We start from the raw sequence: 18112 nt of genomic DNA, 5'->3' as shown, positions 1-18112 counted from the left end.
CTTAAAAGTCTGACAGTTGTTAATGATGGCGACCATATACTGAACATAGCATGGATGATACTGACGATTTCTTAAATGCTCTTCTTTATATGAATGTGCTTCCTCTTTATACCTGAATAAGGGAAGGGGAGCAAACTCAATGAGAAAAGAAAGTAAAATTTTCAAACTGCTCTTGAAGGAACAAACATTACCCAGGACAGGTAGATTAAGCTTTAGAGATCTCTAGGGAGATACATTTCTTAAATGCATCAGTATTGGTGGGAGGGAGACAGAGATCATCTCCTAGGCCCCTTCTTTGTGGGGTGCCTCAGGGGTCAGTTCTCTCCCCTCTACTGTTTAATATCTACATGAAACTACTGGGTGAGATCATCCATAGCCACGGGGTGAGTTTTCATCAGTATGCTGACAACACTCAATTGTACGTTTCCACCCTGTGCCAATTCAGTGAAGCAGCTGAAGTGATGTGCCGGTGCCTCAAGGCTCTGAAGGTCTGGATTTAATCTAATTTAATTTAATCAATTTAATTTAAATACATCAATTAAATACATGGATGAGCATCAACAGGCTCAAGCTCAACCCTGACAAGACTGAATGGCTGTAGGTTTTGCCTCCATCTGTCCATCCATCACTCAGAGAGGGTCCACAACTTGGGAGTCCTCCTAGAGCCACAGGCGAGGTTAGAGCAATATAATCAGCTGTGGCTAGGGGGACTTTTGCACAGGTTTGCCTGGTGCACCAATTGTGGGCCTAGTTGGACAGGGAGTCTCTTCTCATGGTCACTCAAGCCCTCATTACCTCGAGGCTCGATTATTGCAATGCCTATGGCTATTCTTCAAGAATGTTCAGAGATTTCAATTAGTCAAGCATGCAGCTGCGAGAACCATTTTGGGCATACCTATGTTCTCCCATATCAGTCCAGCACACGTAGGCTGCACTGGCTGCCGATCAGTCTCCAAACACAATTCAAGGCATTAGTTATTACATAAAGAGCCCTACATGACATTGGACCATTTATGAGATTGTCTTCTGCCCCACATGTCATAGCGACCGGTTAGTCGCACAGAGTCAGCTTTTTCTAGGTCCTGCCAAACAATGCCAACTGGCCAGTCACCAGGGGAGAGCCTTCTCTCCCCCCTCCCCCGAGATTTGTATTCCTCCCCCTGCCTTCTGAAAGATGTTAAAAACACATTTATGCTGCCAGGCCTTTGGTCCGATAGCGATAGTTTTGCTCTGGCCAATAGTATGAATGAGAGATGATTGGTTGTTTTTTATACTGGGTTTTATTTCATTTCTCTTAATGTTTTAACTGTATTGTATTCTTTATCTTGTCTATATTCCATCTTTGTAAGCTGCCCTGAGTCCACGAGGAGAAGGGCAGCCTATAAATCAAATCAGATCAAACAAACAAACAAATAAAATTATAGTGTATAGTTTCTGTAAAATTATTTAAAAGATTAAAAGTAAGCAAATTCAGTGGGTTCAGTCATAATTCACAATGAGCTGGCACCCTGTAAGGCCGAATTACTATTTACAGAAATATCTATACAGGTAATCCTTCACTTTTGATTTGTCTTAGTAACTGTTTAGAGTCACTATGATGGATTACCCCAGGGTAACTTGCAACTCATCTCTGAAGTTTCTGAGAACTTCAGAAACTCCTCTCCCCATTGTTATATGTCTGCATGTCAGATGCTCAGCAACCAATCCATATATACAACTATTTGCAGTGTCTGTGGTCACATCATTATCTTTTTACAATGTTTCTGCAAAAACCTCTGGTAATCATTGTTTTGATCTATAGTTAAGGCCACTGTTAATTAGAATAAAGGCTTGCTAAATGCAGAGATTTGTAAAAACAAAACATAATCTTTATTTTTCTTCCTTCAAGGCAACATCAAAATCATCAAAGCATTCCACAAGTCATTCTAAGATTTATGGCTACGCAGCGTTAGCCCAGGGTAATAAAAACTGCAATTAAAAGCATATAAAGCAAAGCTTACTTTCGGAGCTGCTGAAAGACACCTCCATATTTCTTAATAGCAGATTGAGAACTCCATCCTTCTCTTCCGCTGACACCCGGATGTGACCAATTAATTACTTAATTCATTAACCTGTTCCTCTCCTTAATATTTCTTCCCTGACACTAGCTCCCTTCATCTCTGCAAGCGTCTGAAAGAAGGATTTGCCCATCTATTATGCCGGGCGTCACGTTGCAAGCCCCAATTAAGTCTGAAGTAGAAATTCAAACACACACTCTCTTGTAAAGTAAACAAAGACAGTTTATCACAAAGAAAAAATACTATCCAAACACACTTTTATCAGCCAAAGTGCTCTCTCACAAGCCACAAACTTTGAAAGCTGTGATAAGCCAAAACAAAAGCAAAACATATAAAGGCATCTGTGAAGATGTCACAGCCACCTCCCTTCAAGAGTCCTCAAGCCAAACTTAACTGTGAATTAGTCCAAGAGTCATGGAAAAATCATGAAACAGTTCAAAGAGTCCTTGTAAAATCCTGACGTAAACCACAGTTCTCTCTCACACCAAACAGATAATCTCCCACACCGAGAGGCAACAATGGTGGCAATTTATCAGCAGCCCCATTAGCCTAATTGCCCCAGCCACAGGTGTTCTTCCTTATTTCCTATAATACTTGCGCAGTTGTTCCTTCCTTGACATTAACCTGCGTCTGCGAACATCTGTGAATGCCTCCTCTTCTGAATCTAACAATGACAATGATGAGGATGGTTCACTAATGGGGTAATTAGCTAATGGGCTGCCTGTAATTACCTCTTCCTCCAATCTTGCTTCACTTCCAGAATCTTCCCCTGACACAAACACTTAACTGTCGGAAGCTGCTGGCAGTAAAACAAGCCTCTGATAATGTGAGTATTCTCCCACATCAACCCCCACAGTCTTTGGAGCAGGAGCTGGCCCAGAGCCAACCACAACACCATCTAATATCTGTTTCTCCTTCACTTCAATTTGAACTCATAGAAACATCCTGTGATTGGTCTCCTCCTTCTTCTTCTTCCTCTAAATCAGGCCCTGCCACTAATTCATAAACACTTTCCGAATCAGAATCTGCAAAATCCCCAAACTGAACAGAAGTATAATAATAATAATAATAATAATAATAATAATAATAATAATAATAATAATAATATAATAATAAAAATAAAATAAAAATAAAATAATAAAATAAAATAATAATAATAATAATAATAATAATAATAATAATTTATTAGGTTTGTATGCCGCCCCTTTCCAGAGACTCGGGGCACCTCACAACAATAATAATAATAATAATGTGACAATGTAACAAATCTAATATTAAAAAAGCATCTAAAAACCCATCATTTAAAAACCATGCAACACAAGCATACCATACATAAAACTATATAAGCCTGGGGGAGATGTCTCAATTCCCCCATGCCTGGGGATACAGGTGGGTCTTAGGTAATTTGTGAAAGACAAGGAGGGTGGGGGCAGTTCTAATCTCTGGGGGGAGTTGATTCCAGAGGGCCGGGGCCGCCACAGAGAAGGCTCTTCCCCTGGGGCCCACCAGACGACATTGTTTAGTCGATGGGACCCGGAGAAGGCCAACTCTGTGGGACCTTATCAGCCACTGGGATTCGTGCGGCATAAGACAGTTCCGGATGTATACACAACAATTATAACTTTACCTGTTAAGAAAGGAACTCATTTGTTGAAGACACAAATGCAGGACTTTTATTTTCAAATCTTCACTTATCTGAGTAGCCACCTGAAGATTCTGTTCAAACATCTAAAATCAGAAAACAATTAGCTAACATTTCGAACAGAATTAAGCATGTTTCCTAGACATTCAGATGAACATACATTTTTCTTCTGCCACTGTAGTTTGAGTTACAAAATTTTGTTTGTGCTACATGAACACATTAATCTTCATTTGTTAGTTGAATACGCTGGAATATGAACAATGAAATAGCAATAGCATTTAAGATTTATATACCATTTTATAGAGCTTTATAGCTCTCAGTAAGAATCTCTCCCAGAATCTTTAGTAAAACAAATTCAAAAGCTCCAATCTATTTTATATCAGAAGAGTATAACTTACATCAATATTGTATATTTTTAAAAGTTCTTAAACATGACTTAAATTATTTATATGAAAATATTGTTATACCTGAAATACAATAGCTGGGAGTGTTGTTTGATAATATCCATCCTGGTCTGCTTCTGGTTCATTTTCCTTTAGCCAGTCTTTTTTATCTGTCTCCAGTGCTTTTCTTAGCCAGCCTATAATGTTGGACTAGAGAATAAAAATAATGTTAAATCAAGAGAAAATACAATTTTGTTAGTACTGAATATTGCTAGAAATGGTCCATCTGGAACTTCCCCAGTCCCTATGGAGCAGAATTCTAATTTTCTGTATGTTTATTTCTCTTGTCACCATTTTTACTTTTAAAGTTTTTACCTGCTATTAAAGTTTATTTTGTTTGAAAAACCCCTGAAAGCCAATTTTTCTGAGTTTTTTTCCTCCCAAACCAGTCCTTTTTATAATTGTGTATTTGACTTGTTTGCTTATTCCAAATCAAATTTAGTCATATTTCATTAGAGAAATATGTTGACAAATAGAAGACAAATTCTAATGAGCCTGAAGAAAAACAGGTTTATCTAAAACAGGATAGGGAGCTATATTTCCTCAGCAGAGTTTCTAACTAGGAACTGCCAGAGAAATCCTGCTCCTGATCATCTACAGTATGAGCCAATTTCATTGGACAAATCATAAGCAAGTGCTCTAGAGCTCACAAACACAAAACAATCCCTCATGATTAGGAAGGGTTTCAGGGTAATCCAAAAAAATATTTTTCTTTGTCTAAATTCTGATGATCTGCCAAGCTGACTCAAAAGAAACCTCCATCAACACTTGCAGAACCACCATTGTCTGATAAGACAAAATAATGGACTAGTAGCAGATCAAAATGCTTAGATATTTTGAGAAATCAAAGTATAACTGGCAAATGACTGGAAATATATTATCACTTACCAAAGTCAGAGCTTTCCCACATGATTACTATGCAACATTGCAATGCAAATCAAAACGGGCTTTTGCAATGCAAAACATTTGCACTGTTCCTTTATTGATTCATTGATTGATTGATTGATTTGATTGATTTAATTTATATGCCGCCCCTCTCCAAGGACTCAGGGCGTCTTACAACATATAAAAAGGAACAATGGAATACAGTAGCCAAAATCCAATTAATTAAAACTAAATAAACTAGTCTAAAATCCCCAATTATATTAAAAATCAAGTTGGCCTCCTCCGGGTCCCGTCAACTAAGCAATGCAGGTTGGCGGGACCACGGGGGAGGGCCTTCTCTGTGGCTACCCCGGCTCTATGGACCCAATATCTGCCTGATGTCTGTACTGCTCCCACACCGGTGAAGGTCTTTCTTATTTTGAATGTTCCGGGCGGGCTGGCAGTGGGATGGGGAGCGAACACACCCACGTGCCCAACATTGAAAATCACCTTCGCCAGCCTCCACTGTGAGAACGCCTGCCCTGCCTCTCCTGCAGTCCCCTCACTGACAGCCCGGGACGAAAGCGCTCTTGGCGAAGGGACTGCGAGAAGGGTGGGACGGGCGTTCCTGCTGCGGGAGGAGAAAGAGAGGCGAATTGGGTGGGCGGGCAGGGGGCAGCGGCGAGAAGCCAGGGGCGTGAGGGGGCCAGAGGCAGCCGCGGCTCCTTGCGCGCCCTTGGAAATAGGTGTTGATTGCTTAACTGAACGCCTCTTCTCGTACGGTGAGTGGGTACAGCAGTCACGTGGGTTGCTCGCTGTCCAATACCTTGTAAGATAGGTACCTGAAGGATGCTGATCTTAGGGGTTCGTATGGTGCCTGAGTAAGGGAATGGAGAGCCCGCGGTAAGTCCCAGGAGGGGCATCTGTGAACCCTGGAAGGTCTGAGGTTCAAAATACCTCTAAGAAATTCTGGAATTTCAGGAAAGGAGCGGAGTGGTTATCTGTGAGGCCCTGCTAAGACCGAAGATAGGGCTGCCAGATGGCGACAGATGGTGCTGGATGAAAGGCCTTGCTGGAACCCCATCATGAGGGAAGCTACTATCCTGTGGATGGGAATACACAGGGGGAATAGACCCTCCTGTGAGCACCATTGGTGGAATTTGGACCATGTATGGTCGTAAATCCTGTTGGTGGACACCCTTCTGGCTTTTAGGATTATTTCTACAGTGTCCAGGTCGTATCCTCGCAGGTCTAAGTCACGCCGGATAATAGCCAAGTGGTGAGGTGGAACCACTCCAGATCTGGAGGGAGAGAGGCCCCCTGCTGCAACATATCCTCCAAAACGGGGAGTCGCCAAGGGTCCTGGATGGACAGACGTTGTAGGTCCGCGAACCAGGGCCGGCGTGGCCAGTGAGGAGCTATCAGAATCACCTGGGCCTTCTCTTTTTTTTTAATAATATTTTTTATTAATTTTCTTTAAAATAGACAGACACACAAACAAGCATTGAACACAAAATGGGGATACATTTTTCCCGCTTATCTTGAAAGTATACGTTCAAATACAGAAAAAGAATACATAATTAGATATATATTAAATGTTAACAAATTTACTAAATTTAAGTTAAGGTTTTTCACGTTCTTACTAATATATATATAAAACAAAAATTCTTACTATATTACTTATATATAAACTAATTCTTATATATAAACTAATTCTACCTTAATCATTTAACAATAAATTTAAACTAATATTAGTATTATTATTACCCAGGTAAAAACAAGTACAGTGATCCCCCGCGTTTCGCGATCCCGATCATTGCGAAAGGCTATAACGCGATTTTTCAACCCGGAAGTCAAAACACCATCTGCGCATGCGCGCCCTTTTTTTATGGCCACGCATGCGTAGATGGCGCCGGGCAGATCAGCTGCTGGGCGGCTTCCCTGGGTCTTCCCCCTCTTGCTGGCGGGAGGGCGAGCGGCGGGCATCAGCGAGGAGTTTCCCCACCGCCCACGCAAACTCCTCACTGCCGCTCGCCCGCCCATGCCGTTCGTTCGCGCCGCTTCCCAGCTGAGTCCTGAAGCGAACTTCCGCGTTTGGCTTCAGGACTCAGCTGGGAAGCGGCGCGAGCGAACGGCGTGGGCGGGCGAAGGGCGGGCGAGCGGCAGCGAGGAGTTTGCGTGGGCGGTGGGGAAACCCCAGCGCCGCTTCCCAGCTGAGTCCCGAAGCCAAACGCGGAAGTTCGCCTTTGCCTTCTGGCTTCAGGACTCAGCTGGGAAGCGGCGCGAGCGAACGGCGTGGGCGGGCGAAGGGCGGGCGAGCGGCAGACGCGCAGGCAGGCAGGCGGCGGACAAGCGGCGGGCGGACAAGACAAGCGGCGGGCGAGGCAGCAGCGAGGAGTTTGCGTGGGCGGCGGGGAAACCCCAATCTTCGGCTCCTTGCTGCTGCGGCGGAAGTAAAAACACCATCTGCGCATGCGCAGATGGTGTTTTTACTTCCGCACCGCTACTTCGCGAAAAACCGATCATTGCGAGGGGTCCTGGAACGGAACCCTCGCGATAATCGGGGGACCACTGTATAACAAGTTAACTAAAAATAGATTACAGTGATCCCCCGCTCGTTGCGAGGGTTCCGTTCCAGGACCCCCCGCAACGAGCGGGTTTTCGCGAAGTAGCGCTGCGGAAGTAAAAACACCATCTGCGCATGTGCAGATGGTGTTTTTAACTTCCGCAGCGCTAGCGAGGAGCCGAAGATTGGGGGCGGTGCGGCTGTTTTAAAATGTCGCCGCCGGCATGGGGGGCTTCCTAGCAGCCCCCCAAACCCGGGTTGGGGGTCCGGGGGTGCTGGCAAGCCCCCCATGCCGGCGGCGACGTTTTAAAACAGCCGCGCCGCCCCCAATCTTCGGCTCCTCGCTAGCGGGCTTTCGAGATGAGTCCTGAAGCGAATTCGCTTCAGGACTCAGCTCGAAAGCGGCGAGAGCTAGCGCCCAGCCCCGTGACATTCGCTTTCCTGCCGCCCGCAGCCGAGTGATCCTGGGCTCCTTCGCAACCTCGGAGAGCTTCCTGGGCATGAAAGCTCACGAAAACCAGGAAGCTCTCTGAGGTTGCGAAGGAGCCCACGATCACTCGGCTGCAGGCGGGAGGAAGGCGAATGCCACGGGGCTGGGCTCGGTTCCGTCCTCGGCTCCCCTCCTACCAGCCCCGCCGCGGAAGGCTCCATTCTGTTCCCTGAATGGAGATCGCCGGCCGCTCAATCGGGCCGGCAGGGAACATAATGGAGCGTTCCGCGGCGGGGCTGGGGGAGCCGAGCCCAGCCCCATGACATTCGCTTTCCTGCCACCCGCAGCCGAGTGATCCTGGGCTCCTTCGCAACCTCGGAGAGCTTCCTGGGCATGAAAGCTCACGAAAACCAGGAAGCTCTCTGAGGTTGCGAAGGAGCCCACGATCACTCGGCTGCAGGCGGGAGGAAGGCGAATGCCACGGGGCTGGGCTCGGTTCCGTCCTCGGCTCCCCTCCTACCAGCCCCGCCGCGGAAGGCTCCATTCTGTTCCCTGAATGGAGACCGCCGGCCGCTCAATCGGGCCGGCAGGGAACAGAATGGAGCGTTCCGCGGCGGGGCTGGTAGGAGGGGAGCCGAGCCCAGCCCCGTGACATTCGCTTTCCTGCCACCCGCAGCCGAGTGATCCTGGGCTCCTTCGCAACCTCGGAGAGCTTCCTGGGCATGAAAGCTCACGAAAACCAGGAAGCTCTCTGAGGTTGCGAAGGAGCCCACGATCACTCGGCTGCAGGCGGGAGGAAGGCGAATGCCACGGGGCTGGGCTCGGTTATCCCCTCGGCTCCCCTCCTACCAGCCCCGCCGCGGAAGGCTCCATTCTGTTCCCTGAATCACTTTGAATCCAGCAGCTTCTGCTGGATACGGGCGGTGGGTGGGACGAGCGGTGAGGAAGCCAGGGGCTGTGGCAGCTCGCCCCCCCATCGCCCGTATCCAACAGAAGCGGCGGGATTCAAAGTGCTGGGGTGGGGGGGGGTGTCCCGACAGCCCCCCACCCCAGCACTTTGAATCCAGCAGCTTCTGCTGGATACGGGCGGTGGGTGGGACGAGCGGTGCGGAAGCCAGGGGTGTGGCAGCTCGCCCCCCCATCGCCCGTATCCAGCAGAAGCGGCGGGATTCAAAGGGATTCAAGGCTAACTTCTGCGCTTGGCTTGAGGACTCAGCTGGGAAGCGGCACGGGTGTTTTAAAAGGTCTCCGCCGGCATGGGGGGCTTCCTACCCCCCCGAACCCCCAACCCGGGTTTGGGGGGGTGCTAAGAAGCCCCCCATGCCGGCGGAGACCTTTTAAAACACCCGTGCCGCTTCCCAACTGAGTCCCGAAGCCAAACGAACCCGGGTGGCCGGGCGAGCAGCGAGCAAATGGCGGGTGGCCGGGCGAAGGGCGGGCGAACGGAGGGCGAGCGGGTGCTGGGGGGGGCTTCTCGCCCTCCCGCCAGCAAGAGGGGAAAGACCCAGGGAAGCCGCCCAGCAGCTGATCTGCCCGGCGGGGAACACCATCTACGCATGTGTGGCCATAGGAAAAAAGGGCGCACATGCGCAGATGGTGTTTTTACTTCCGGGTTGAAAAATCGCGATGTAGCCCATTCGCAATGGTCGGGGACGCAATAACCGGGGGATCACTGTATATGTCTTATTTTATCTTATCTATCCATTTATAAACATTGTTCCATGCTTCATAAAACTTAGCGTCTTCTTGATCATTTAAACGTCTTGTCATCATATCCATTTCCGCGCAATCTAATAATTTTACTATAACTTCTTCTTCTGTGGGGATTCCCTCCCCCTTCCAATTTTGCGCATATATAATTCTAGCCGCAGTTAATATGTGTATAATTAGATATAAAATTTCTTTCTTATAAGCCTGATTGGTAATTCCTAATAGATAGAATTCTGGGGTGTTTTCTATGTCCTGCTTTACTATTGCTTTTATTATTTTCTCTATCATCTTCCAGTATGTTTTAGCTTTACCACAAGTCCACCATTGATGGTAGTAGGTTCCTATTTCTTTCTTACATTTCCAACACAATGGAGAGGTTTTAGGAAACATTTTTGCTATCCTATTTGGAGGAAGGTGCCACCTATAGAACATTTTAATTTGATTTTCTTTTAATGATACTGATTTGGTCATTTTCCAATTGTTAATCCAAACTTTCTCCCATGTATCGATATCTATTTCTTTATCAATATTCCTGCACCATCTTATCATATTATCTTTTAGGGTCAGTTCTATATTTTTATGTGCAATGAGAAATTTGTATATTTTCCCTATTGTCTTTGTTTGGTTAAGAGTAATTAAATTGCTTAACAAATTTTTACTTTTATTAAAAATATAGAGTGTTTTGTCCTTCTGGTATCTGGATCGAATCTGAGCATAGTGCCACCAATCTATTATTATCCCTTCCTCTTGTAATTTAATCCTAGGTTTTAATTTCATTTGGTCATTTAATAAATCTTTATATCTTATAATTTTTTTTAAATCTTTTATAGACTTTGGGTGTATTATTGCTTCTAAGGGGGCAAGCCATTCTGGAATATTTAAAAAGTGATTTTTCCTTACATCTTTCCAAACTTCTAATAAATATTTCCTTAGTGTATGTCTTTTAAAATATGAGTGATTTTTCTCCTTGTCATACCATATAAAGGCATGCCATCCAAGCATGAGATCGTACCCTTCTAAATTTAATATTCTTTTGTTTTCTAGGGTTATCCAATCTTTAATCCATGTTAAGGCAGCCGCCTGATAATATAATTTCCAATTTGGAAGGCCAAATCCTCCTCTTTCTTTAATATCTTCTAAACAATTTATTTTTATCCTTGCTTTTTTCCCTTGCCATAAATTTTTTTTAACTATATTTGTTAAATTTTTGAAAAAAATGCCCCCTGGGTTTATTGGGATGACCTGAAAAAGAAATAAAATTTTAGGTAGAATATTCATCTTAATTGTTGCCACTCTTCCCAAAAAGGATATTTTCAAATTATTCCAAATTTCTAAGTCTTTTTTAATTTCTGTTAGTAATTTTATATAGTTATCATTTTTTAAAGTTATTGTTTTAGCTGTTAAATATATTCCTAAATATTTTACTTTTTTAACAATCTTTATTCCGGAAATACATTCTAATTTAGTTTCTTGTATTTTACTCATGTTTTTAGTTAAAAATGGTGTTTTGCTTTTATTTATCTTTAAACTGCTACCTTCCCATATTGTTCTATTGTCTGCATTAGTATTGGGACAGTTGTTATCGGTTCCTCAATTATAAACGTTAAGTCATCTGCAAAGGCTTGGGTTTTATAAGTTTCATCTCCTACAGTTCGACCTTTTATTTTGGGATCTGTTCTTATCTTGATTAATAAAGTCTCCAAAGCCATAATAAATAACAATGGTGATATAGGACAACCTTGGCGAACTCCCTTATTTATCTCAAGTATTGGTAGTTGATTATTATTCAGTATTATCTTCGTAGTTTGTTTTGAGTAGATAGCATCTATTAAATTGACAAATTTTGAGCCAAATTTCTTTTTATTTAATTGCATTTTTATAAATAACCAATTGACGTTGTCAAAGGCCTTTTGGGCATCTAAGAACATTAAAGATAAAGGCTTACCTGGATGTTGTTCATAGTATTCTAACGTATTTATAACTATTCTAAGGTTATTTTTAATTTGTCTACCTGGTAAAAAGCCATTTTGATCTTGATGTATTATCCCATTTATGACTCTTTTAAGTCTATCTGCATAGATAGCAGTAAATATCTTATAATCTACATTTAATAATGATATGGGCCTGTAATTTTTAATTTTTTCTGGTTCTGTACCCGGCTTATGGATTAAAGTTATTAATGATTCTGACCAGGATTTAGGAATTTTACCCTCAAGTCTGCATTCATTAAAAATTTCTAACATATTATTTCTTATTACTTCATTTTCTATTTTATACCATTCTGCCGGTATAGCATCTGGGCCTGTGGCCTTATTATTTTTCTGTTTCTTAATTGTTGTTAGGAGTTCTTCCATTGTTATTGGTCCATCCATAGTAATCTGTTGATCTTCTGTTATTTGTGGTAATTTTGAAAGTTCTAAGTAATTAAAAACTTCATCCTCGTTAATATTATCTTTTGCATATAGATCTTTATAAAAATTATACACAATGGCTGCCTTTCCTTCTGTGTCATATTTTATTGAGCCGTCTATATCTTCTAATTTTTTAATTAATTTTGATTGTCTCTGTTTTCTAAGTTTGTATGCTAACCATCTGCCTGGTTTATTTGCATGCTCAAAGTAGTGTTGTTTTGCTCTTTTAATTTTTTCAGTTATTTGATTTTGTTCTATCAGTCTAATTTTATGTTTAACTACGTTTATTTCTGTTTTTAAATCTCTATTTCTTATATGCTGTTGTGATAAAGATTCTAGTTGTTTTAATTCATTTATTAATTGTGCATATTTTAATTTATTTTCCTTATTATATTTAGCTGTATAAGATATCGTTAATCCTCTTATGTAAGCTTTAACAGTATCCCATAAATTTTGTGGAGTAGTGTGAGTTTTTATTAATTTCAAAAAATATTTTTAGTTCTTTTTCAATCCAGTCTTTATATTTCTTATCTTTTAAAATGTTTCTATTCATCTGCCAGTTAATCTGTTTATTATTAGTTCTCATATAAACTACTACGGGATTGTGATCGGCCCATGTATTGACATCTATCTCGACCTCTTTTATTTGTTCTGCGATGGTTTTTGGAGCCCATATCATATCTATTCTTGTCCAAATTTTATGGGGGTTAGAGTAAAAAGTATATTGTCTCTTGTGTGGATGTCTTTCCCTCCAGATATCATTTAATAATAATTCTACTTTCATTTTTTGAAAGGTACTAGGTAATAGATTCTTTTTCCTTTTTTTACTTTTGTTGTTTCCCCCCCCCCCGAATGATCCAATTGTCTGATCCATTAAAATCACCAATTATTAATATATTTTCAATAGCTAATTCTGTTATTATTTGATGTAATTTTTTATAAAATGTCATTTGATCTTCATTAGGGGCGTAGATCGAAACAATAACTAGAGGTCTAGGCTCAATGTCAACTTGTACAATCAAGTTGTACAATCAAGTTTCCAGATTCCAATCATCATTGCAAAGTAACTTTTGACAAATCAAATCTTTTCTATTTTCATGTCAGATTTAAATTATTTCGTTAGTCCATCTAGGAAAAAATATTTTTTAAATTCCAAAATTGAGGTTCAAAGTGAAAGAAACACGAAAGTGAGAGAAATTTTTTTTAGATCCGGCTGTAACTTGCGGTTGGATACAAATTGTCCAATAACTTTCACCTTCGCCTTGTAAAAAAAAAATTACTTTCCCTTAAAACTTTTACTATGATCCAATCTTCTGTTTTTTCACATGAAACAATAAAATTTTACCTTGGATTTTCTCATCTGTTGTATTCTTCTTCAATCAAGTAAGCTGTAATAGTTTCCACTTTCTTTAACTTTTCGTTGCTTCCCGCTAGGTTTGGAGAGAACGCTCTGGCCGTATCCTCCTATGGAAGGAGGATCGGTTCTCCCTTCTCCGAAGCTGCGGGGCAAACCGCTGTCTCCGGAGCTTCGGCGATAGCTCCTCGGACAGAGGGGAGCCCTCTGTTCTAGGATCGGGCCATCCGGACCCGATCCGATCGCAAACAGCGACCTTCGGAGGGGTAGAAGAAGTCTCGGGGCAGAGCCCTGCCCGGAGAGACTCCGCTGCGGTCTCTATCCAGACCGGAAGTCCAGAATCACCTGGGCCTTCTCAAGGATGATCTTGTGGATCACATCTGGAAGAATTGGAATTGGAGGGAAGGCGTAAAGCAGCCCTCGAGGCCAAGGGATTCTGAGTGCACTTGTCGCCTCTGCTCCCGGGGATGGGAACCTGGAGTAGAATCGAGGGAGCTGAGCATTGGCCTCGGTCGCAAATTGGTCCAGCAATGGGTGACCGAATCTGAGGCAGATTTGCTGAAACAGAGCTGGATGAAGGCTCCACTCTCCTGGGTCTAGAGTCGACCAGGAAAGCCAATCTGCCTGTACATTGAGGCCCCTAATTACTGAAGATGCCTCTCTGCCCAGAGACCCAACTTCAGGGCTTCTGTCATCAGGGCCTTGAACCTGGTGCCCTCTTGTCTGCAAATATGACTCTTTTGCATATTGTCCGTAAGAATCAGGACATGTTGATTGATGATATGCGGTTTGAATTGTTTGAGGGCTAAAGACACAGCTCTCAATTCCAGCCAGTTGATAGGTTTGGAAGCCTCCTCCGCTGACCACGTGTCGTGGGCTATGAGGCCCGGGTCATGGGCTCCCCAGCCCATTAAGCTGGCATTCATGGTGATGGTGAATTGATCTAGACACCTGAACATCAACCAAGAGGGACACGGATCCAGTAGACAGGTGGCGGAACTCACAGCTCCAAAGGCCTTGTCCACTTCATCAGGTGTCACCAAGTCAAACTCCTCCCAGACAGATGGACAAAGACATTTAGCCCCAGTCACCTCGACTGACTCATTGTCAGCCAATACTGCTATGCAATGGGAGTTGAGGTCCGCCCGGATCCGAGCGACTTTATCAGCGAAAAACAAATTAAATTCCTCGGCACTGCCCTGCAAGGGCTCCCCAACTCCCCCGATTTAGAAGGGAGTGGGTCACCCTAAACAGAGCGGACGGGCAGGATTCCGCTGATGCAATCAAGGCAGCATGGTACGCGCATCTTGCCGCCTTGAGCGCCACTTTGTAGGTCTTAACAAAAGTTCTTACAAGTGTTTGATCAGATTCAGACTTAATCTTTCTCCATCGCTTCTCTAGACGTCTCTTCTGGCGTTTCAACTCCCGGAGCTCCTCGTTGAACCATGGAGCTCTACGGGGTCTAGTGCCACGGAGAGATGGCAATGGCGCAATTTGATCAATAGCCTCTGCTGCAGCCTTGTTCCAGGCCTCAGCAAGAGACTCTGCCGAGCTGTAGACAAGTGAATATGGTAAAACCCCAAGCGCCCTGTGAAAGCCCTCAGGGTCCATCAGGCGTCTGGGGTGGAACCTCCTAATCGGTTCTGCCTCCCTGCAGGAGAGGATTGGAGCCAGGAAGTCAAGCTGCAGTAGAAAATGGTCTGACCATGACAAAGGCAATGCTTCTAAGCCCTTTAGTCTCAGACCATTACTCAATTGCTCCGAGAGGAATATCATGTCAGGTGTGTGTCCACCCTCGTGAGTCAGACCCTGAACTACTTGAGTCAGGTCCATGGCTGTCATGGTGGCCATGAACTGCTGTGCTAATCCAGAGGAACTGCCGAGTGATGGCAGACTGAAGTCCCCCAGGACAATGAGTCCGGGGAACTCCACCGCCAACCCGGCCACCTCCTCGAGCAGCACAGGCAGGGCTGTTGACACGCAGCTGGGAGGCAGGTACGTGAGTAACAAGCCCACCTGAACCCCTAAATCCAACTTCACAAGGAGTGACTCACAACCCGCAATCTCAGGGGCAATGAGTCTACGCAGGCGAAGGTTCACCTTGGCTACAATAGCCACTCCCCCCCCTCCCTGGGGTTGAAGCTGATGCCATATCTGAAACCCGGCTGGGTACATATCCGAGAGAGGAACTCCTCCCTCTGGGCCCAGCCAGGATACATGCCAGATCGGCCTCCTCATCCAGGATTAAATCCCAGATGAGAAGAGTTTTGTTTACTACCGATCTGGCATTGAGCAGCAGCAGCTTGAGCCCAGGGCCCGGATTACACTCGTCACCAGGACCCCGGGTTGAGCTCACGGAACTGGAACAAGGGATCGCTATTAAGCAGCGATCTCTTTTTCCTCCAGAACGGCTAGCCTCATGACTCCCGCCATATCTACCTCTCCCCAGCAGGACCGGAATATTCTGGCCCCCTGTCACCCCAGAGAAAGATGCCCCCATCCCTCCTGTCCCTCTACCGCCAGGTAGGTTAAATTCTGCATTCAGACTATCCCACCCACCCCACTCATTCATATCATAAAAATTACAATTACCATTTACCTTATCCATACCATAGTCCCACCCATCCCATCCATCCCGCAAGTTAATCCAATCATTCATTCCATTCATTTCATATATACCCTCTATCCGATCCCAAATATCCATCACTAAAATTACCCCCCAATAAGTTAGTTAATATATATATATATAATTTTAAAAGGTTAACCGGTCAATTATAAAATTAAACTGAGACAATAATATAAATTTGGATCAGTTAATTTAAGATCAGTTCTTAAGTAAGTAGTTCAAAATTCATCAGTCAATCACTCAATCCAGGTCTGGAGGTCTTGGTTCTTCTGAACCGGGCCCAATCCTCCCTCCAGGGGAGGTGATGCAGGGGATGCTACCGGGGGCCTGGTTGGGGCCCAGCATGACCCCCCCAGGCGAACTGGCAGACTGCAGAGCACTGGTGTAGCATGGCCATACTTGGGGAAGCCCATGATTGCTCTTGCAGCTACATTCTATGTCCAGGATGCGAGACGTCAGTAAATATTTTCCCCACCCTCTTTTTGACTCATCCAGTATACATGTCCTCAATGGAAGGCAGGTTGGCAGCAATTGTTTTTTCTGCAGTTCTGATTATCCTCTGAAGTCTGTGTCGGTCCTGTTGGATTGCAGAACCAAACCAGACAGTTATAGAGGTGCAGATGACAAGGGTATGATGGTTTTATTGGATTGAAAGTGTTATAATTAAGAGTAGGAAAGATGATTACACTGCCTATACAGTGACTTTTTTTTGTTTAGAATGGGCATGATGATGGATTGAAAGTGTTATAATTAGAATAGGGCAGATGTCTTTACCGGTTTTACAGTGCCTTTTTCTTTTCTTTAGAATAGGATATGATGATTCTATGGGATTGAAAGTGTTTTAATTAGAGCAGGGAAGATGATTCCACTGGGTATACAGTGATAGGGTAGGTTGAATCTATTGGATTAAAAGTGTTACGGATTGAAAGCCTTACAACCAGAGTCGGGAATGATGAATGTATGGTTAGTTCTGTTTAGTTCTGTTTTTATTCTTCCTTTTTTATCTTTTTTCTTGCTATTTTTAAATATTCTTTAATCTCTATTTTTATTTTGTATTTTTATTCATTAAAGCGAATTATTTTTAATTAGGTTCTTTTTTAATTTGGTTTATTAATCTGGCGATATTTCGGATATACTATTTGGTGGGTTCTCCTTTTTTGCACCCTTTATATATATTTTAACTATTTTTTTAGCAATGGTTGATTTAATTTAAATACTGTGCTCCTTTTCTTTTCCTTTAATGTCCTTTTTTTTCTCTTTTATTCTAAAGGGCATTTATTATGGAAGAGTGTTTAAGGTATACAGTGATCCCTCGAGTTTCGCGATCTCGATCTTCGCGAAACGCTATATCGCGATTTTTCCCACCCGATGACGTCACTCTCTTCCTTCCTTTCTCATCTTTCTTTCTCTCTCTCTTTCTCTATGTTGCTTCTTCCTCTCTCACACTCTCTTCCTCCCTCTCTCATCTCTTTCTTTCCTTCTCTCTCTTTCTCTATCTCTCCCCCTCTTGCTCTCGAGCGGCCGCCTAGCAGCTGATCTGCTCGGCAGCGCAGCAGCAGCGAGGAGCCGAAGATCCGGGTTTCCCCTTTCCGTGGGCAGCTATCTTCGGCTCCTCGCTGCTAGGCGGCCGAAGGAACCTTCTCTGGGTGTTCCCCGCCGCCCACAGAAAGGGGAAACCCGGATCTTCGGCTCCTCGCTGCAGCCGCGCACCCCTCGCCTTAGCCTCGCCCGGGGGGCAAAGGAGGGCGCAGCTCCGGCCGCTCGCCTCGGAGCCGGTCGGCCTCGCTGGCCGCTTGCAGCCGAGCCTCGGCAGGGGAAGAGGCGGTGGCGCCGCGGTGAGCGAAGGCGAGGGGCGCGCGGGGAGCTGCCGGAAAGGAGGCGGGCGAAGGAGGGCGCAGCTCCGGCCGCTCGCCTTGGAGCCGGTCGGCCGTGCGCCCCTTGCCTTCACCTTGCCGCTGCACCCTCCTTCACCCGCCCTTTTTGACTGCCCATCCGCCCCACGGCCTCTC

General features: G+C 44.3%; 1 protein-coding gene across 2 annotated transcripts in view; it reads right to left on the bottom strand.

Moving 5' to 3' along the window:
- EXOC3 (exocyst complex component 3) overlaps window positions 1–18112 on the bottom strand; it is a 145286-nt gene that overhangs the window by 45618 nt on the left and 81556 nt on the right. For both annotated transcript variants that reach the window (XM_070727750.1, XM_070727751.1), the window contains exons 6-8: window positions 4167–4292; window positions 3685–3785; window positions 2–112 (exon numbers count right to left, since the gene is read on the bottom strand). In XM_070727750.1, the coding sequence (XP_070583851.1) occupies window positions 2–112; window positions 3685–3785; window positions 4167–4292 (338 nt within the window). The remainder of the gene's footprint in view (window position 1; window positions 113–3684; window positions 3786–4166; window positions 4293–18112) is intronic.

The sequence above is a fragment of the Erythrolamprus reginae genome, chromosome Z, assembly GCF_031021105.1.
Source record: "Erythrolamprus reginae isolate rEryReg1 chromosome Z, rEryReg1.hap1, whole genome shotgun sequence".
NCBI classification, from domain to species: Eukaryota; Metazoa; Chordata; class Lepidosauria; order Squamata; family Dipsadidae; genus Erythrolamprus; species Erythrolamprus reginae.
The sequence above is the reverse complement of the archived record's forward strand: the minus strand, read 5'-3'. Positions and strand labels throughout refer to the sequence as shown.